At 36.2% G+C, this 22,670-nt stretch overlaps 2 protein-coding genes across 2 annotated transcripts; one reads left to right on the top strand and one right to left on the bottom strand.

Moving 5' to 3' along the window:
• Positions 1-12,252: 12,252 nt before the first annotated feature.
• On the bottom strand, positions 12,253-14,118 carry LOC141719129 (protein FAR1-RELATED SEQUENCE 5-like). The gene is made up of 3 exons (XM_074521510.1): positions 13,970-14,118; positions 13,079-13,872; positions 12,253-12,968 (listed from the first exon to the last, which is right to left on the bottom strand). Exons 1-3 carry the CDS (start codon positions 14,116-14,118, stop codon positions 12,253-12,255), a joined length of 1,659 nt encoding a protein of 552 aa, XP_074377611.1.
• Positions 14,119-17,019: 2,901 nt separating this feature from the next.
• LOC141720422 (transmembrane 9 superfamily member 3-like) lies at positions 17,020-22,419 on the top strand. The gene is made up of 7 exons (XM_074522823.1): positions 17,020-17,372; positions 18,893-18,933; positions 19,045-19,636; positions 19,859-19,996; positions 20,091-20,247; positions 20,742-21,226; positions 21,861-22,419. The coding sequence occupies exons 1-7, from the start codon at positions 17,233-17,235 to the stop codon at positions 22,078-22,080; spliced, it is 1,773 nt and encodes a 590-aa protein (XP_074378924.1). The 5' UTR covers positions 17,020-17,232; the 3' UTR covers positions 22,081-22,419.
• The last annotated feature ends 251 nt before the right edge of the window (positions 22,420-22,670 follow it).

Raw genomic sequence — 22,670 nt, 5'->3', positions numbered from 1 at the left:
AAACTCTGATAAGTGATATGTCTGTTCAAGTAACTATTCAATCCTATGAGGATAACTGTGCTAGATACTGACCTAGTAGTCTTCAATAAACAAATGATTCCATGTAAGAAGTAATTATTTCCGTGGAAATCTTATGACACTAGCAAATTCTGATAATTGAGCTTAGTTAAGTTTACTTTGTATATCTTATTACTAAGTCACAAATTAGAATAATGCTACTCATCTGTTAAGTTCTGATACTAGTAAAACTGCTGAATGTACTAAGTGCTGATAAACCTCACTTATCAAAAGAAAAAGCAAAAAGATCAAAGAATAAAATCAGGTACTCCTTTGAGATCTAGAGTAAAAATGTGGAAGGGACGACCCAAGTGCATTGCTGGTATTAAGTAAATATGCATTAGAAAAGCAAAATATTTTCTTGGTGACTTTTCACACTCTATGATTACTGGAGAAATACTCTGATAATAGCATAAATTCTGATAAGCAGTCGTGACTCACTTACACTGAGAAGCCACTATAAAATAGAATTTCAAAAGATGCATAAAATTAGCACAAAATAGTTGAGGTGGACTCAAGCATTAACTCATTCATCAGTAGGTTTCAGGACAATGACAGCTCTTTAGCAAAATTTTAGTTATGCCTTATTTCTAAGATGTACTGAAGTGAATCAGACTTTACTCTTTGTCTGTTATTTAGCTTAATGCACACACTAATCACTCCATCTGAATGATGAAAATTACTGTGGAGGTCTCTGTTATTCTAGATAAACAGTCATTGTGTCACTTTGCATAAATTCTGAGGACAAGCTCTGGTTTCATATTCTGATGATTAAGTTCTGAAGAGTATAACTCAGAACTTGTATGAGGACTTACTAAGATGGGCATTCCTTCTTCGAGTTAAGAAATTATGTTCTGATGACTGTTAAGTTCTGGTATAGGTCTAAGTTCTGATTTCTCAGTCTAATCCTTTACTTGGATTATCTGTGAATAAAATTTGGTAACAGTCTCAGTTCGAACTAGAATATGTTGAAGTGGAAGATTAATAGTCACTATGGTTAGGGTTAATGGTATTTGTACCTGAACAGTCCAATGTTACTTGTTTCTTGTGCGCTTTAAACCATGTTTCCTCTTTCCAATGAATGTTATTCTTTTTCAAAGTCTAGGGAGACGAGGTAGAATTAATTCTACCTGTCAGCATTCAATTTATTTGCGTCTTCTGGCATTCTCTTGCCTATATAAGCAACCACTTCACATCAGCCTTCCCATCACACTTTTATCACAAACTCACTCTCGTTTTTCATTTATCATCACAAATGGCTGCATTTGGCTGGTTCTACAATTATGGTGATGAGACTGTGCATGTCTTTTTGAATGGAATTCCAACTCCATACCTTATCACCAACATTCCTCACAATCTCTGGATTCAATTTCCAGAGGTTATCAAACGTGATCCGGTGGCCGTTCGAAGAGAACTTCATCTTCATCGTCTTCGCCAGCAAGAGCGAATCATCCGACTCGCCATTCTGTTTGTCGAGAGTAGGAAGAAGAAGATGACTTAATCTCGTCTTCTTCCTGTTTTTCTCCATCATCAGCTTTGTCAGGCTTCTTAGCTAGGACTAAGGCTGTTGATGTTAGGTTTAGAAGCTTAGGGAAAATCTTGTATAAGTATTGATGTAATTTCCATTTCATGAATGTATTGTCTTGATATATTAATGAAAGTTGTTTTTACTTCAAGATTTTGTCTCTGAGTTATTTTATCTTGTGTTGATAAATCCTGATTGATATTCTGATGACCATATAAATTTTGTTTTATATTAAGTTCTGATTCGTTTTCAGCACTTACTTATCTAATTTATCTTGGTCATTTTCATGTGATTTATTTTCAGAATATTAATGATGCAGTGAAAAATAATTCAATCAGTGATAACGGTTTAAAGTTTGAATTAAAACTATTTCTCTTGATAAATGGAACGGTTTTTCCTTGAAACTAGGCAAATGGGTAAGTAATGATTCCTGTTTTCTCGAGCCCAGTAACTATCCGTTATTACTGCATGTCTGACAGGTGTCCAACGGTAACATTTTTGTTTAGAGTATAAGTACAACAGAGAGAGGATTTCTTTAATCTTTTATTTCCTTCATATTTTTTTTCTCTCTACTTACTCTCCTTCTTCTCACGTTGGTTTTTCATACAGACATTTTATCAAACACCTAACAGGCACTTTTGAATCTCAATTTTTCACATGGCACCTAAGGATTTAATCATTGATGGAGCTAAGTTTGTTCCAAACAACTATGCTGCAATTCTTGATCATGCTGAAGCTCCATCTGAATTGCATTTTGTTCAAGATCTTCTTGCACACAGTGAGATTGGGTACGCATTAACACAGCCTGAAGTCTTTTCGAGTCAACAAGTTCTGACGTTTTGGCGGACTGGGCACTTTGATGATGGTGGTAAACATGGCACTCCCAGTATTGTTTTTGAAGTGGGTGATTCATCTTTTGTCGTCACTCCTGGTACAATACGCAAAGCTCTACATCTCCCAGAAAATTGTACTTTTTCAACTCCAGAGGAATCAGCACTTCAGGAGTTAATGGCTGATTTGGGATATGAAAAGAGTTTGGCAAAGCTTGGGCAGTTAAAAAGGGCTAATATCAGAAGAGAATGGAGTTTCTTCTTTGACTGCATCACCAAAGCTTTTGGGAACAAATGTTCGAATTTTGATGCTATCCCAATTCTGAGTCAGCACATAGGGTATGCTATTATCCATCAAACTCATTTTGATTTTGCAACTGGAATAATTGGTTCTATTGGGGATAGGATGACAGAGGATAGAAATGTTGTCTATTTTGCTAGATTCTGTCAACTAATATATACTTTTTGTACTGATGAACCTCAATTAGTCAGTTCCTCAACCCCACCTTTTAGAGTTGCAAAACGATATTTTAATGATCTGGTAAATGCTGATACTAAGAAAACAGTGGTTAGACCCTTACAGATTCCTCAATCTGTAAAACAGATCCTAGTAAATGCTGATCCTGATACTTATAGATCTGTTTACTCTGATGTCCAACCAACCACAAACACCCAAAAACCATCATCCTCAGCACCTACCACTCATACTACTCAACCTACCCTCAGGACTTATCTCAAATCCTATCTCTCTACTTCACAGACTATTCAACCCTCATCCTCCAAGCCAAAGAGGACAAAAACTATTCCTCAAACACCTCAAAAGAGGAGGAGGACTGTACTGAGAGATGAATCTGATACTGAGGAACAGGTTCCTTCTTCAGAACCTGTTGTAGGTGAAGCTGAGACAGTGACTTCTCAGAAAGATTCTGGAATTGGGGGATCTAGGCTTCTCAAACGGCTTAGAAGAATGACAGTTCCTGAAACTCCCAAAGAATCCAAATCAACAACGAGATACAAGAAACAGAGGGCAAAAAGGCCAGTTTCAGATGATGAAGAGGAAGCAGCTAAGGAAGGGGATCAGGAATCTCTGATCTCATAAGACAAGGAATTTGCTCCAGTCACTTCTTCTCCATCAACTCCATCTCAGGAAGCTGTTTCTGAAAAGGCTAACACACCTTCTGTGTCTTCTGTTGATCCAGGCACAAGTGCTGATATTGATGTTCAAAACTTGGTTGTGCCTGCAGTAATTCTCTTAGAAGCTCCACCAACAAATATTCCTTCCACAACACCTGTTACTGATGCTGTTCAAACTCCAGAGTTATCAACAACACCTTCTCTGCATCTAGATACTGATGATCAGACTTTAGGTGAGCATCAGGATATGGCTGTTGATCAGAACTTAGTATCAGATCAGCAATTAGAGGATGCTGAAGCCTCCATTGCTACTCACACTGTTTTCTTATCAGCTGATACTGATTCTTTAAGTTCTGATGCTGCACATGCTGGAGATACTGGTGATGCTGCTCCAACTGTAGATGCTGATGAAGCAGGTCCTTCAGGACTTACTCCTCAACAGACTCTTCCTAAGTCTGAACTGGTTAAGCAGTTTATTACCGGGGAAGCACCAGTACCTTGGAGTGAAACTCTTGCAGGTCAGGAGTGGACTAAGGAATGGAACTCAGTTTCATGTGTTCCAACTGAAAAACATCTTGCTGAGCACTTGACTAAAGCTGATGAAATGTTAAATTCTGATGATTTCAAAACTCAGCTTAGAGTCACTGCATTGAGTAATAAACATTTACAAGGTCTTCATTCAACTACTCATGCAGAGCTACACAAGATTCAGGAGAACTTTATCAAATAGGAACAAGTTTGGAAAATTGATAAGAAAAAGTTCTTCCAACCTACCATTGACAGGATTGCTTATATTGAGAAGACTCAAGATCATCAACAAGCTCAGATTGATGAAATTCTGAAAAATCAAGCTTCTCAGCAATCACAACTAACTGAAATCCAATCCTCAGTGGAATTGCTTCTCTCTCTTCTACTACCTGCTGATGCCAAAAAGGGGGAGAAAGTGATTAAGTCCAAATGCAAGACTGACAAGACACTGACAGGAAAGGATAATGAAAAAGATGATCAAGGAAGCTATGGAATGGGTAGAGGTCATAGTCAAGGTAGAGGATTCACATCAAGATAAGCTAGTCACAGGACAAGTTCTGATACTAGGAAAAGAATAAGTTCTGCTGCTGGTAAAAGGATAAGTTCTGATGAAATTCTAGATCTTGATGAGGAAATGTCAAGACAGTTATTTCTTCAGGAAAATCCAGGAATGGACTTGGAAAGTTTAAAGGAAGAAGAAGCCAGACTTAAATCAGAGAAAGTCACATCTAAATCTGAAGCTTCTGGTAAAAAGTCACTTCCAAAACTCAAAGGCATTGTGATCAAAGAAAGGACACATACTGAAGCAACATTGGCTAGATCACAACCACAGATAGATCCAAGATCCAAGGGTAAAGAAAAGGTTGGTGAACCTATCAAGGTTTATGTACCTCCTGAGAAAGAAGAAATTACTGATGAAAAGGATGATCTTGCTCTGACTTCAAGAAATGTTCTTAAAACAACCTCTGACATGGCTCAAGTTGTTCAGAGTCAAAAAATTGTAAATTCTGATATTCAAAAGAAGAAAGTAACCTCTGACATAGCTCAAGTTAACTTGATATCAGAAAATAGATCAAAGACACTCCTACCAGGATTCACTAAAGCAAAACAGACTCAATCTTTGAAGACTACTGCAAGTGGTTTTGAAGCAAGAGTAGTCACTGGAAAGGAAGCAAGAGATAAAACTGGATTGGGAAGTGCTGATGAAAGAAGAGTACACAACACTACCAATTATCCAACTTCCTTGAGTGAACCGGGTATTGGAGCAACTCCTGAGAGATTGAATCAACTGGAATCTGTACAGATGGTTTACCATACCTACTTGAAAGAATACATCATGTTGTATTTCATGACAGATGGTAGGGTTTATCATATAAGACAAAATGCCATTCCATTGAAGTATTTTGAAGAATCGGAGCATGTACTTTTCTTACTTCAAGTGGATGACAGAATAACAGGGACTGCTGCAAACTACTTAAAAGAACAGATTCAGAGACAGAAAAGGCTTTATTCTGTTAAGTCTGACAGCACATATGTTCCAAAGTACAGAGATCACAATGGTGATATTGTTGATATGAAGCCTAATACTGCACAGATCAGAACATATCTTGGTATTAAGGGACTTGAATTCAATCTGGAGTCTGACAAAGCTTATGTCATAAGACTAGATAAGAAGTTGAGAAAAGCAAAGATCAATGATCTCAGAGCTGCAATCTTTCAAACTGGTGAAGATACTGCAGAGCTTAAAGATGTCAAGAGGAGAATGATTGATGAACTCAGATATGCTGAGAAATGTTTGTTGAAGAACTATCTCAGAACAACTGCTGACATCAGAGAGATCAGAAAATAATGAAGCCAAGTCGAAGATCTACAACTGCTTAAATTCTGATATTTATACAGGCTGAAGTTGTTATCAGAAGTTGAATATTGGTAAAGCTTTAAGGACTGTAAGTTGTAGTTATCTAGTCTAATTCTCATGCATTTGTACTTAATGTTTTTGACATCATCAAATATCTGTTAAACTTGTATATTATGCTAATTTACAAGTTGGGGGAGATTGTTAGATATATTTGATAATGTCATGGCTAATATGTTTTATGTTTAGCTTTCAGATCTTACTAGAACAGGATAAATCAGTACTTAACTGTTGATCAGTACTTATACTGGAAGTCAGGACTTAAGGATATCAGTACTTATGTTATCAGGAGATAATCATCAGAAGATAGATATCAGAACTTAAGTGCTGAAGGACGATCAAATAAGGACAGTAGCTGATTAAAGGAAAGAAGATCAAGATAAACATAAGAAGAGATATGCATGAAGAAGGAATTCTGTAAAGAATGGAATACTTGGAAGAAAAGATATCTAATTGATATATTTTAGGAAGCAGAATTATATTCCATATCAATTAGCGATTATCTTGTAACTATGTAGTATATAAACACAGACATAGGGTTTACACTATAAGTGTTATCATTATTCGAGAAGATTATTCATTGTAACCCTTGCAGCTCTCGTGATATTGTTCATCACTGAGAGGTAAAAGTTCCATACTGTAACAGAGTTTATTGTTTCAATAAAGTTTGTTTTCTGTTACTTAAGTTCTTAAAGTTCAATTTGAGTGTACTATACACTGTATTCACCCCCTCTACAGTGTGTGTGTGACCTAAAAATCATGCCCTTATTTTGCCCTGTATTCTTACTTACTCTGTATTTCCTTTGTCGCAGGTACTTACAACTCATCCAGGATTCACCTCGGATTAAATCGTATGCATGGGGAGCTGCTGTATTGAGCTATTTGTTTAGAGGTTTGACCAAGGCTGCTCATAAGAGTGCAACAGCACTTAATGGATGCACGATGCTCCTAATGTTGTGGCACACGAGAGGTTGTTACCTGGTGCTCCTAAGATTGTACCTGGGGTGGAGCTTGTTTGGCCGAGGGCTTTGGCATGGGCTGAGCCAAACCCTGATCGGAGGGAGAACCCTCACCACCATACAGGTAGTTCTTTTTTGCATATTTACTATTTGAACTCTCCTTCGAATAAACATTTGCATGCTTTTGAACTATCCAATTTCATATGTTCCCTTATTGTTTTGCTTATAGGTCAGTACCGAGGGGATTTTGACCGATTTGAGATGAGTTGGCTGACATGGGAGCCTTATCGGTTATTCTTTGATGCGGTGGACTATTCTGAGGAGCAGTATGATGTTGAGATGATGGATGCTTCGTATATGAGTCTCGACCGTATTCCACTTATTTGCTTCGAGATTGTCGAGTATGTCATACCGGACAGAGTCTTGAGACAGTTCGGTATGCTGCAGCATATTCCAGATGATCCTATTGATATGTCTGCTCTACGGAGGGACAGGTTATCTCGTTGGCAGAGGGACCAGCATATGACTACTTTGAGACAGTATCGGGATGAGTGGTATGCTTATCTTGATGGCCGGATAGAGCCCGTTGGAGAGGGGCAGTACGTGAGCATTGACCAGTATATATACTGGTATAGGACCCATAGTAAGCTGAGGATTACTCGTTTTGTGGGTGTTGATTCACGCAAGATAGTGCCACGTGACTGGTACTCTCAGCAGGACATGGCTGATGCGGTATGTTTTAGAGTTTAGATTAATATTTGAATCCCGTATTCATTTATTTCATTGTTGCATTTTTATAGGGTGTTTAGGTAGATGATTAATAGTTAATGATTTGTGTAGCTTGACTGTGGGATGAGGACATTGCATGCTATTCACAGCCATGATCCCCCAGACTTGTTCTATGAGTGCATTCCTGAGTTTCTGATTCGTTATGATCGAGTCAACACTGAGTGGAGGGGTCCTGCATTCAGTAGACCCAGTTTTGATAGACCCTCACATGCACAGGATATGCATATTGATCCAAATGCTCATCCTTCACCGCATAAATGTACACGTGAGGTGCGTTTCATTTAAGTCATTCCAAAATCCAGTCTACTATATTGAATGTGAATGTGTGTATGATCGTTATCTTATCGTGTTATTGCAGGAGTTTGCTTCTGATTCTCATGATTCACCTACATAGGCAGCCAGTAAACGTCCTCGTCAGGTACTACTCTTTAGTTATAGAACTTTACTTTTTTTACTATTGTGTGTCTTATACATATTCGAGCATGTTATTCGAGTAGTCTAACTCTTTAGTTTTAGAGGTGTATATAATGTTTGATACGCAATCCATTTGTAGGTTGCTGCTACTGCTACCCCTGCTTCACAGTCGACCCCCCTATCCGCCCCCCCTGTTGTTCAGTCTGAGGTACTACTCTTTAGTTTTAGAACTTTACTTTTTTTACTATTGTGTGTCTTATACATATTCGAGTATGTTATTCGAGTAGTCTAACTCTTTAGTTTTAGAGGTGTATATAATGTTTGATACTCAATGCATTTGTAGGTTGCTGCTACTGCAACCCCTGCTTCACAGTCGACCCCCCTATCCGCCCCCTGTTGTTCAGTCTGATGTTGTTCAGTCTGAGGTACTACTCTTTAGTTTTAGAGCTTTACTTTTTCTTACTATTGTGTGTCTTATACATATTCGAGTATGTTATTCGAGTAGTCTAACTCCTTAGTTTTAGAGGTGTATATAATGTTTGATACTCAATGCATTTGTAGGTTGCTGCTACTGCTCCCCCTGCTTCACAGTCGACCCCCCTATCCGCCCCCCTGTTGTTCAGTCTGATGTTGTTCAGTCTGAGGTACTACTCTTTAGTTTTAGAGCTTTACTTTTTTTTACTATTGTGTGTCTTATACATATTCGAGTATGTTATTCGAGTAGTCTAACTCTTTAGATTTAGAGATGTATATAATGTTTGATACTCAATGCATTTGTAGGTTGCTGCTACTGCTACCCCTGTTACTCCTACTACCGAGCGCACTTTTGGGAGTTCTGAGTTGACTCCTGCTACTAAGTTGACTCCACTTGCAGGTGGCATGGTGAAATTCGGTAGTCATAGTGATGTTATTCCTGATAGTTTGAGGATGATTCTTGATGTACGTATGTTGAATCATTCCATTTTTTATGTTTGATTCTTGCAGTACGTATTTTGAATATGTGTATGATTTGATTCTCTTGAAATGTATTTGCAGATGGACACTGATGAAGACAAGTTGAAGGATAAACTGAGGCGGGGTGGTCCTGGGCGGCATGCTGATATGACGAGGCCATTGAAAAACAGGAAGATTTTTTGGCTATACAAGCACTGGTGGGGTAATAAGAATGATTTTATTTGGAGAGATCATAGAGGCACTGCTGAGCTTACTTGAGATTATGTCCAGACCTTAAAGCCCGAATGTGATTTAGACAGCAATGTCGTGGATGCCTACATAGAGTTGTTGAAGGTTAGGGAGTCCATCTCAGGTCTGGAGCCCACGGCTAAGAAGTTCTTCTTTAACTTCAGCTTTTTTGTGCAACTGCTGTTAAAAGATTATTGCAAGAACTTGAAGGTAAAACAAAAAGTACTTTTTAGTTTATGTGTTACTAAGTTAATGATAATTGATAACTCTTTGATTTTGTAGTTCATTTGATCTTTTATAATTGTTTCAATGTTGCAGGCCCATCCCGAAGCTGAACTTTCAAATGTGCAGTTGGCCGGTCTGCATAGTTTATATAATTCATATGTAGTCCAAAGGATTGGGCCATCATTATTGGATTGTGACTTTGCTTTCTACCCTTGCTGCAATGATGCTCACTGGTTTTTGTTCATTCTGGACATTAAACAACAGAAGCTCCTTTTAATTGATCCTCTAGCTGAATGGGGGGATAGTCTTAAGAGTATTTACTCTCGATATATATATGCCATGGTATTCTATGTTCTTCGTAATTACTAGTCAATTTACATACACTTGTCATTGTTGGTTACTAATTATATGAAACCAAACCTTTCTAGGAGTGCATAGTGCCAGCTATGTTGCATTACTTGGATCCTTCCAGATTTGATGAACATAAGTTGAAGGTTCATTTCGTACAGGAATGACCGATGCAGTCCAATACCCATGATTGTGGCGTGTACGTGTGCAAGTACATGGATGCTATACTTAATGGCATATCGTTAAGAGATGCTGTTTGGGAGCTTGTATTGGGTATTTGGACATTCCGGTATCGCATAGCTTGGGAGCTTTCAAAAGGGCTCGCTAGACGGATAAGTGAGTATGGGATCCAGCATAGGAACAGAGGACTATAGTTTATATTTTGGATTTGTTCCGGTGTTTTCTTTATTATTGATTATGATTATTTTTATTGGATTGATGTTGCATTTAGATTTGATGTTGATTAGTTGGTTGATTTAGATTTAGTTGAAACAGGTTGGTAAGTTATAAAAATAAACGGAACCATGCCGTTTTTTTTCTTAAACTATGTAAATCACCCGCAATGTTGATGTTAGCAGTATAAAGGTCTGTGACCAGTTTTCTGCAGAAAACTGGCAAGCACTAGGTTGCTTGTCAGTTTTCTGCAGAAAACTGGTCACAGACCTCAGCATTGAATCATTGCGGGAGAGTCATCCGTCGGATAATCAAAAGTATTATCCGTCGAGTGATATAAATCCTCATCCGTCGGAGACCTCAGCATTGAATCATTGCGGGAGAGTCATCCATCGAATAATCAAAAGGATTATCCGTCGAGTGATATAAATCCTCATCCTTCGGAGACCTCAGCATTGAATCATTATGGGAGAGTCATCCGTCGAATAATCAAAAGGATTATCCGTCGAGTGATATAAATCCTCATCCGTCGGAGACCTCGGCATTGAATCATTGCAGAAGAGTCATCCGTCGAATAATCATTGCAGAAGACCTCATCATTGAATCATTGCGGGAGAGTCATCCGTCGGATAATAATAAGGATTATCCGTCGAGTTATTCGTCACTAGTTCGCATTGACTAATTTAATGTTTAGTTGACTTTGTTGATTAAATCACTTTTTTCAAAATTTTACATTAATACTGCATATTTTAAATATTTTAAGAATTTTGGTGTTGGAAAATATTTTAAAAATATTAATATTACTAAACTCACTTTTGTTAACAAAAAGAGGCAGTGAGTTTTGGGTGGAGCAGAGTACCCAACAATGAGTCATTGCTGCAGTGAGACCTCTAGCAATGTCTCACTGATGGGTGCTCTATCACAATTCTCTTACAATATTTTAAGTTGGATAATAAGAGTTTTGGTGTTGAAAATATTTTAAACAATATTAATATTAATAATAAGAGTTGGATAATATTTTTGTTAAAAAAATAACATTAATATGCAACATTAATATTATGTGTAAATTTAAATAACGTTAAAAGAACTAATGTACTACTTGTCAACAATTGTTAGGTTAAAACCTAAAAATTTCTTCGATCATGCTCCTCCCTTAGGGGACAGTTTCTTGCATCATGTTCTCCTCCGATCGCCCCACAATAATTGCACTTTCGAGGCTCGATCTTGATCTTTGAAGTTGCTGTCTCAATTCCACTTTTTTATCTTTTTGTTTTCTTCCTTCCTTTAGTTTTCGACGTTGGAGGATCAAATATTGGATCATGTTGGTAGTCCTCTTGAGTTTTCGCCTCATGGGTTATTTCTCTACGCTCTTCATCCACAAAAGCATCTTTCAAGTATCTCTTCTCTCTATCAATCACACCCATTAAGTATTTATACTGTGAAACAGAACAACTACTGGAAGCAGCTAAATCTTGAAAAGATTTGCACAATGCACCATACCTTAATGGTTGTGATGCACCATCATTACCAATACAGGGAAGAGCATATGGAAGAGGCCCCGCAATTTTGTTGCCGTTCATTGTCCACCTACCCATGATGAGACTTTCCGGTATCTTGATTTTTTGTTTTTTGTCAAGATAACGAATTATGTGTTTGCAAATCATCCCGGAATGTTCAAACTTCTTACACGAGCATTCAATTTTTTCATACATGAAAACCGTCACTCGATATTTTCTTCTGCAATTCTCCGGAAGGGTAGCCTTCTCAACCAAATACAGTTTCGACATATAAGTTCCATTGTTTTTGACACTGTTCACGATGTAACATGTACTTTTCATAAGCTCCTTTTGAAACCGTTTGAACATTTCTTTCGTGTAGATTTCGGATGCATGCATTTCCAAGGATGAGTGCAAAACTAATCTCCTTTCCAATTGTTCGCTGTCATAATCGGCTTTAACCTCCTTCAGATATTGTGTCTCCAAAGCCTTTTGGGAGTTCTTCAATGAATTCCTTCAAACCGGTAGATGATTGCATATATTCATCAAAAAAAAAATTTGTAGACTCGCTTCTTGAAGTTGTAGTCATGCCAGCGGAAAAATGTTGCTTCGTGTAAGCACCAATCCATTGAGTTCTAATAGCATACATGTCATTTAACCAAGCATGATCCTCAAGATCGTATTTCTCGACTAATTGCTCCCATTTACCTTCAAATTCTGTAGGTGTCAACGACTTGTACACACATGCATTAAACTCTGTCTTGAACTCCGGATAATTTGTGTACAAATAAGACAACTTCTCGGGAAACTTACTACTTATATGCCATGTACAATACGTATGCTTTGTTTGTGGCATAGGCATGACCTCGGCAATGGCATTTCCCAATGCAATGTCTTGATCAGTAATAATTGTTCGAGGCGGTTTATTGTCGACGGCTTCCAACCATGTCCTCAAAACCCACTTATACGATACCTCAGTCTCATCCCTTACAAGTGCAAATCCAAATAGTATATTTTGATAATGGTGGTTTACGCCCGTAATAGGTATGAAAGGCATACAATACCTATTCATCCGGTAAGTTGAATCAAACGTAACTACATCACCAAAATTCTTGTACGCGTTCATGGACCGAGGATCAACCCACACCAAACCCCGTACACGATTCTCATCATCTACATCCACCCGATAAAAGAAATTACCAAAACTATTTTCTTGTAGTTCTCGTAACAAAAGTAATCCACACTCCGCATCACCCGATCAAACACTCGGCGCCGAATATCACGTATGACATTACGTACGTCTTGATTAGAAAAACCAAGATTTTCAACACCCCCCTTTGTCTCGCTAAGAAACTTCATTACTTTGCCCGTCTCAATTCCCGATTTGTTAAACAACTCAATCAATGATCGCGTCATAGGATCTATGTTGAGTGATCTTTGAAAAAATTGAACTTTTTCCGGCGACACCAATTTATGATTGTGTTCTAAATCCACCGAACTAATTTGCCATTTGTCCATCTTCATTTTGTGAACGACACACATTCGAGCACCACAATTCGTTCGTGGAATTACCTCTCTAACTCGTTTTCCTTTACCAAAATCCAACGGCGTCGCTCCTACCCTTCCACCTTTTCGACAAATAAACAAACGGTATGATGGTTCATTTATGTTTGTTCGCTTATGAGTATTCCTAATTATTATCTCGAATCCCTCTTTTCGACCATAATTCCTATAAAATGCTTCCGCATCATCCAATGTATCGAAAATCTTGCCGACATAAGGCACAACATCGTTACTATTCTTAAATCCATGATTCTTTTTCTCAACATTTTTCTCATCTTTTACGTCATCAACATTTTCACCGTCAAAATTATCACCACCAACGTTATCATCAACATTATGACCGCCAACATTATCACCACCAACGTTATCATCAACATTATGACCGCCAACATTATTACCACCAACGTTATTATCAACATTATGAACACTAACATAATCAACATCAATATTATCACTATCAAAATTTATAGTATCTTCATCAACAAATAACTTACGACGAGCTACGGGGTTTCGTCTAACGAGGGGGTATAATAATCGTAATTATCATTTTCACTAGAAGAGGAACTACAAGCTTTAAATAAAAAAGAAGCCATCAACAATCGAAAACAAACCTTTTGAGATCACCTTCAAGAATGAGTAAATTGAAAGTAAATTTGAAATTGTTGAAAGTATATTGTAAATTGTAAAATGAGTAATAAGAAGTAAATGTTGAATCAAACAAAACTGTCTCCAGCAATGAAACATTCCAGCAATGAAACATTGCTGGAGTGACCCATTAAATATAACCACCAATGTTGAAGTAAATGTTGAATCAAACAAAACTGTCTCCAGCAATGAAACATTCCAGTAATGAAACATTGCTGGAGTGACCCATTAAATATAACCACCAACCAGATTTTGGAGCCATTATAGCCGAGTTCCTGACGCAATATAATATTATATATTGGATTTTTTATTGCTTTTGCTGTCAAATCGCCGATTCGCCGAGTAGGATTTGACAATGGGTTGAATTGAATATAATTATAACCTAAGCCCAAGGATTCTCTGAGTAAGAACCTCCGAATTGGATCAGTTTCTCCTCAACAAATAAGTATCCGTCGGAGACTTCAGCATTGAATCATTGCGGGAGAGCATCCGTCGGATAATCAAAAGGATTACCCGTCGAGTGATATAAATCCTCATCCGTCGGAGACCTCAGCATTGAATTATTGCGGGAGAGTCATCCGTCGGATAATTAAAAGGATTATCCGTCGAGTTATCCGTCACTAGTTCGCATTGACTAGTCAACAGTCTTACCCCTCAGCTTCCGCAACATTTTTTTTTTGCCTAAATTAAATTTTTGGTTTTCAAATAGTATTTCTGAATTTTTATTATTACAATATTTTGTGAGTTTTATGTTTTTAAAAATTGTCATATATGTTATTTTAGTTAAAAAATCAAATTATCAATTTTAATAATAAAATTTATATTATTAATTTTATACTTTTTTGTGAATTCATACTTAATTTTTGTGCAAATATTAAATCAATATAAATTTTTGTGAATTCATACTTAATTTTTGTGCAAATATTAAATCAATATCAATTTTTGTGAATTCATACCTAATTTTTGTTTTTAAAATTTATATTAATAATTTTATACTTTTTTGTGAATTCATACTTAATTTTTGTGCCATTATTATTATAAGTTGACTGGTCAAAGGTTGGACCGACATACCGCATTGGCTCATTGCTGCAGAATCACTTTCCGCATTGACCCATTGCTACAGTCGTGCCTGCCGCATTGGGTCAATGCGGCAGATTAGTCAACAGTCTTACCCCTCAGCTTCCGCAACATTTTTTTTTGTGCCTAAATTAAATTTTTGGTTTTTAAAATTCCGGTTTTCAGCCTATAAATAGTGCTTTTGTAATCTCATTTTTTTTCATTCTATATTTTCTCTTCAACATTCTCTTCTCTCTATTTTCCGAAAAATGATTTTCTACTATGATTGGGACAATAACAAGGTAATTATCAATGACGTGGCTTATGATGGGCCGGAAGGAGATGAAGACATAGCAATAGCTCTCCGCCGTATTCAAATGGCGCTTGAGCGCAAGAAAAGAAAGGAAGATGAGGCGAAGGCGAAGGCGGAAAGTTGAAGAGGAAGAAGGACGACGATAAGGGTGATAAAGGCGGTTCTTCCAACACCGTTAAAACTTAATCATTCTCGTCGGAATAAAATGTTTAAGTTATTATGTATTTTGTTTAAGAAAATATTTGAATGTACTCCTTTTCTATTTTAATGAAATAAATTATTTAATATTTATCTTTCTTGTATTGTCGAATTTAATTTATCAATTTTTAATTTATAATAAACAAATATAATGTTAAAAATTAAAAATATGAAAAACTAAAAAAATGAATTGTTATCGAATTTTCTTTGCCTATAAAAAATATAAAATAACTTAGCCTCTAAAATGTTAAAAATTTCTTGGTAACAAACTATATAAAAATTTCTTGTTATGTTATCATGCACATATTAAAAATATGAAAAACTAAAAAAATGAAATTTTATTGAATTTTCTTTGCCTATAAAAATTATAAAATAACTTAGAATAACTCGGCCACCTACCGCATTGTGTCATTGCGGCCCCATCAATGAAACAATGCGGCAGGTGGCTCTTCAACCACCTGCCCACGTGTTTTAAATATGTTGTGGCTGTGATTTACACCTCCCGCGTTGACACATTGCGGGAGGAGGAGATTTTTTTATTATTTTGTTCTTATTTATTTAAAATGGAAAAATTGTATAATTTTTTTTAATTCAGTATAACTTCATTATACAGTACAAATGTGTTATTATACATAAATTTGAAATATTTAAAATTTAAATTAAAATAGTTTATGTAGAATTCACTCAAAAAAGTTCAAGGCAAACAAGTATGATTGTTTATTGATCGAAAGGTGTCGGACGACACCTTTCGATCAATAAACAATCATAACATTTAACATTTCAGTTATCATCTGTGTTTTTTTTTATTTTTTTCATTAAAACTAATATTTTAATTATTTTTCCGATTATATATCTAATTAAATTTTAAATTCTTAACTCATTATACAATTGATAATATAAATGGGAAGTAGTAATAAAATTAGTAAATATAGAAATAAGTTGTTGTTCAAATTAGTTATATACTTTTTAACTCCGTTATTATCGGAAACAAATTAAATCATTAAAATATATTTTTTTGTTATTTAAGAAATTAAATAACTGCTTCATTGCGTTGTTGCAATGAAACAATGCGGTAGTATTGTTGCATTGAAACAATGCGGCAGTATCTGCAGCAATGTTTCATTGCAGCCTTTGCAATGAAACATTGCGGCAGTATCTGCCGCTATATTTCAATGCAGAAGGTGGTTAGTACAACCACCCGGGGTTGTGAACCAAAACCCTATATATATATACGGGTTAACTTTTCTAAAATTATCTCTGAAATTGAAATATCTTTTCATATAAATAAATGAGAATGATATTGTAATTACTGAGTATTATTATATACTTTGAAGTTTGTATATTTAACATATTCCATCCAACAAAAAATTAAATGTAGCATAAAATTTTTAGATTCTTTGTTGAAAAATAAAACCATAAATAAAGTAATGTGAGATGCCATAAAGCGCGTGGAAAGAGTGAGTTTGAGTATACACTCAATAAGTAATCTCTCTCTATCTCTCTCCACATAGTACATCAAGTTCTCGTTTTTGATTTGATTAATTAATCGCTTATTATCTTCTCCCAGGGAGATCCAGATCTATTAATTTACTATTCTGTCCTACACATATCATATATACACATCCCATCATCATCAGTGTGTGCGTTTATGTGTGATTGAAAATGGAACGGGGGTTGTCTGTAGTGGTATTACTGGTGCTGACGATCTCATCGTCAAGTGCAAGTTCTTCAAATCACAAGTATAAAAATGGCGATTCTGTCCCTCTTTATGTCAACAAAGTCGGTCCCTTTCAGAACCCTAGGTATTATTATTCCTTTTCTATCCCCCCCCCCAATTTTTAATTTTGTAATTATGCTCGATTTTGTTTCAAATTATTCAGTTGAGTGTTACTGCTTTTTTTGTTGATTGGATCTGGAATTTGTGTTGCTACTGCTGAATGCCTGTAAAGATTTTTCGTAAATTGTTGTTTTCGGAAACAGAATTATTTGTTTGAGTGGAGCTGATTTAGCTGGGGATTGGAAATGTAGATGTTGGTTTGCAAGTCTTTTTTGTGGTTTATGCTTTTAGTTATCTCCACTGTATGAGAGAAGGTGCAATGCGTTATGGGGCTGAGAATCGACTGTCTTTTAATTTCATTTATCTTCAACTGAATATATAAAATGAATTGGTAATTTCACTTCTGAAATTCACAATTGGCGATATTTGAATTATGTTCTACCAATTCCTGTACCTAAAATTCATAAAGTTGTATTTGGATTCTAATTTTTACGCCAAATAAGTATTTTTATGAATTTTGTTCTACCAATTCGTGTACCAATTCTTGTTCATCTAGGGCGATACTGTTACTGACAAAAATTATTCATTAGAAGGAAGCTGTTCATTAAATCTCGATGACAGAGGGGAACCTAAAATACTGGCTGGCTCAGACAAAAAAAAATTATACCTAGCCATTGCACGGACTCCACTGCCGTCCCTGCCTTTTTTTTAAATAATCATGTGAAAGCTAGAAAACTACAGATGTCACCATCATACACCTCAGATCCGTACTCAGGCACCGATGTCTACAAACTACGACATGCCAAACATGCACCAACTTATATGCCATATGTCTCTTTCTTTACTGCTACATGATGATTAAAGCTTCCTCTTTTCTAAATATCTCTATATTACCTTAAAAGATTCTTTGTTTCACCCAGTTATCAAGAAGTTCGCTTATTGAAAATTTAAAGTTGAAGTTCAATTTAGATATTCTAGCTTCTAGGTAATCATTTGTCTTTTTTATAAGTGCTTAAGAAGTCTGGGCAGTTTCACATTGAGAAGAACTAAATAAATGTATATGTAACATGTTAAGAGAACAAAATCTGGTGATTTGTAAATAGACAGTGAACTCCACTAGCTTTGATGTCTTGCGGTGGTAACAAAAGGGCCAATATAGCAAATAGTATAAATTTAAGAATATATCTACTATCTTAATAATCACTGGAATAGGGAACCTTGATCGACCTCTTTTCTTTTATTTTATTGTTTTCGCATACTTGCTGAAATTTATTTGAAGCCCGATTGTTGTCTTACAGGTGATTTATTTCTTAGATTATGCAGTTGGATCATGTAGCCTGTAGTGTACTATGTCCTTCATTATTGATTGTGTGGACATTTTTGTGTATATACTTATCAATTATGTGTTGGTAATTTCAATGGAATACTTTTAATATGTGAGTCGCTATTATCTAATACATACGTATATATATACTTTTTAATTTTTAGAAGAAAATAATGGTCTTGTTTGTTTGGTTGATGCTAATTTTTTTCCTCCAATTGCAGCGAGACATACAGGTATTTTGATCTTCCATTCTGTATGCCAGGTTGGTCATTTATATAGAATTCTCTCCTTTTTTCCCCATACTCCTTCATGTCTTGCTAATAGCTAGATTACTTTTACAATTTTACCTAATTTTGTTTTGATGGTTTATCAGGTTCAACTCATTTGCGTGATAAACCAGAAGCCCTTGGTGAAGTTCTAAATGGTGATCGTCTAGTGAGTGCCCCCTACCAGCTTGACTTTCTGGTTGAGAAAGACTCGGAAGTTGTGTGCAGGAAGAGGCTGACAAAGGAAGAAGTTTCTAAATTCCGAAGTGCTGTTGCAAAGGATTACTATTTTCAGATGTACTATGATGATTTGCCACTTTGGGGTTTCTTGGGTAAAGCTGAAAAAGACACTAAAGCCGATCCCGGAGAGAGTAAATATTATTTATTTAAGCATCTTCATTTCGAGGTACTATACAACAAGGATCGTGTCATTGAGGTTAATGTGCGAACTGATCCTAGTGCTCTTGTGGACCTTAGGGAAGACAAAGAAGTTGATGCAGACTTTATGTACACTGTCAAGTGGAAAGAGACAAATATTCCCTTTGAGAAAAGAATGGATAAGTACTCACAGTCATCAAATATGCCACATCACTTGGAAATACATTGGTTCTCAATTATCAATTCTTGTGTGACAGTTCTACTCCTAACAGGATTTCTTGCCACAATTCTCATGAGAGTATTGAAAAATGATTTTGTCAAGTAAGCAATACGATTTCTATACTTTAATTTTAAGTGTTCCTTGTAATTAATACCTGAGTGCCCTTTTGAATTCATTAGAGAGACAGTCTTTCATGTATAGTACTGTGTCATCTCTTATAATATTGTTTTTAAGCTAGAAAAACACTGTTATTTATATTTTACCTTCACGTCTTTTCAAAACTCTCGTGCCAGTTTAAAATTGTTTCTTAATGTGTGCCAAAGGTACACTCATGACGAAGAGACAGCAGAAGACCAAGAAGAAACTGGATGGAAGTACATCCATGGGGATGTTTTCCGATACCCAAAGTACAAATCTGTGTTTGCTGCAGCACTTGGTTCAGGCACCCAACTCTTTGCTATGTAAAAATATCTTGAAACTTCATAATAACTTTGTTTGGTCAAGTTGACCTATATATTTATCATAGTATATTTATGACTTTTTTCTTCTTTTCAGTGCAATTCTTGTTTTCATGCTAGCGCTGGTCGGCGTGTTCTATCCATACAACCGGGGGGCTTTGTTTACGGCACTGGTTGTCATATATGCGCTTACATCTGGATTTGCTGGTTATACTGCAGCTTCTTTTTATTGCCAATTGGAAGGAACAAACTGGGTATGTTTCAACTGATGCATCTATGGTCGCTTTAGAGTTATGGATTGGGGATGTATGTCAGATAATGAACTTATAATCGATTTTGGTTCCTATGGTCTCATTTACACCTGTGATTATTGGTTCCATAACTTAAAATTTATAATGGAAGGTCTTGGCTAGATTTTCTGATGAGGATCAACTTTAAAATTTTCATTATATAGATGTTGCTGGATGATATTTTCTCATGCAAAATCACATTCAGTGTTGTGGATTTTGCAGGGCTTTAAACAAACCCAAATACATGTTCATACGAAACTCTTTTTACTTGCACATTGTACTTTTTTGCACAATGATCCTTGTTTGTGTAAATGTTTCCGATTGTGGGAAAACACTTACACTATCTGGTCCATTAGATTATTTAAAGAATTAAGCTTTGGATAAGTTCTATTCCCAAAATATGGGAAATGTATATACTGGAGAATAACTGTTCTGACTGACAATTTTTTACTGTATAGGTAAGGAATCTGTTGTTGACCGGAAGTCTTTTTTGTGGGCCTCTGTTTCTAACATTCTGCTTCCTTAACACCGTAGCAATTGCTTACAATGCCACTGCGGCACTGCCATTTGGTACAATTGTGGTGATAGTTCTTATATGGGTCCTAGTGACATCACCTCTACTAGTTCTAGGTGGGATTGCCGGAAAGAATAGCAAGGCAGAATTTCAAGCTCCTGTACGAACCACAAAGTATCCTAGGGAGATTCCACCATTGCCATGGTATCGTGGAACTCTTCCGCAGATGGCAATGGCTGGTTTTTTGCCTTTCAGTGCCATCTATATTGAACTTTACTATATATTTGCTAGTGTGTGGGGCCACAGGATTTACACCATCTACAGCATCTTGTTCATCGTCTTCATTATTCTTCTGATTGTAACGGCATTTATTACTGTCGCATTGACATACTTTCAACTTGCTGCTGAGGATCATGAATGGTGGTGGAGGTACTAATCTACCATGTTTATGCCAAAATATTTATCTACATATGTCATCATTTACTTATTCCCAGTCCCCTACCTGCTTTTGACATGCGGTGATCAAATACATTGATGTGCTTGATAGAAAATCAAATCACACAACTATATGTATGTGTGTGTATATATTATATGTATATGTACATGTGTGTGTATATATGTGTGTGTGTGTGTGTGTATGTGTATATATTTCAAATGTATGTGTTCTATATATCTTTTTAGCTCTGGTATCACCACAGGTATCTACTATGTGAACAAGTGTGAGGATGCTTGTCTTCCCAGTTCCCACCAATAATAATGATATTAGGTAGATTTTCATCCATCAAAAACCTCAAAACTGCTCTAGGTTAAGACAAATGTGGGTGACATTTTACAAATGAAATGGCACAGCAAATATACGTGTCCAGATGTATTAGTTATAAAATTCAGAAGGTGTATTTTGCCATTCTATGATTTGTTTCTTGTAGGTCCTGAATTTTTGAGTTTGTCTAACTTTGCATTTTACTATTGTGGTTCATTCATCTGAATACTTACTAGAAGGATACTTAAATTAGGGGTTGCTTTGTATGTGGACTAACCTTGTCTTCTTTCACGATCTTTCCAGGTCTTTCCTGTGTGGTGGATCGACTGGATTATTCATATACGGCTATTGCTTGTATTACTACTATGCACGATCAGATATGAATGGTTTCATGCAGACATCATTCTTCTTTGGATACATGGCTTGCATTTGTTATGGTTTTTTCCTCATGCTTGGGAGTGTCGGTTTCCGAGCATCTCTGTTTTTTGTGCGTCACATATATCGGTCAATCAAGTGTGAGTAATGAGTCACCACTACTATGGTAGTCCGAAGTTCAAGAGTATGCTTAACAATCAAAAATCTGACTGCCATTCTCGGATCAAAGATGTCCAATGTAGTACAGTAGGAATTCTCAGCTGTAGCACTTGAGTTATTTCACAATTGTAATGCATCACAGGGAAAAGGTTATTCCAGTTTTGCATGACAATTCAAAATTTAATGCTCTTGTAGTAGTAGATTTAGTTTTAAGGACTTTGTTTACTCATTTTGCTCCGGACTCATATATACTATTATATGTATACATGTCGTTGATTCAGGAACTCACACTCTGTTATATGTCAGTGAACTAGAATTTGAACTTACAGAGCTTGAGATGAGCACAAAGTGAACCGTTCTTTTCCCCTTTGCTAAAGAATACTATCTGCTCTATTTTGTTCGGGGGGAGGGTGCTGGTGGTTTCGTGAAATATTTGCACGAAGTTTTGCGTTTAAGAAGGAAAAATCAGGCATTTTTAACGGGCATCTCTTTGGTTAATGAAGATATATTTTAATACAAAATAATGGGTGTTTTTTCAGTCGGGTACGAGTATATGTCAGAATCAGGGGACTCGGTGTT

Source organism: Apium graveolens, chromosome 4, assembly GCF_009905375.1.
Source record: "Apium graveolens cultivar Ventura chromosome 4, ASM990537v1, whole genome shotgun sequence".
Taxonomy (NCBI): Eukaryota; Viridiplantae; Streptophyta; class Magnoliopsida; order Apiales; family Apiaceae; genus Apium; species Apium graveolens.
Note: the sequence above shows the minus strand (reverse complement) of the source record. Positions and strands in the feature narration are given on the sequence as shown.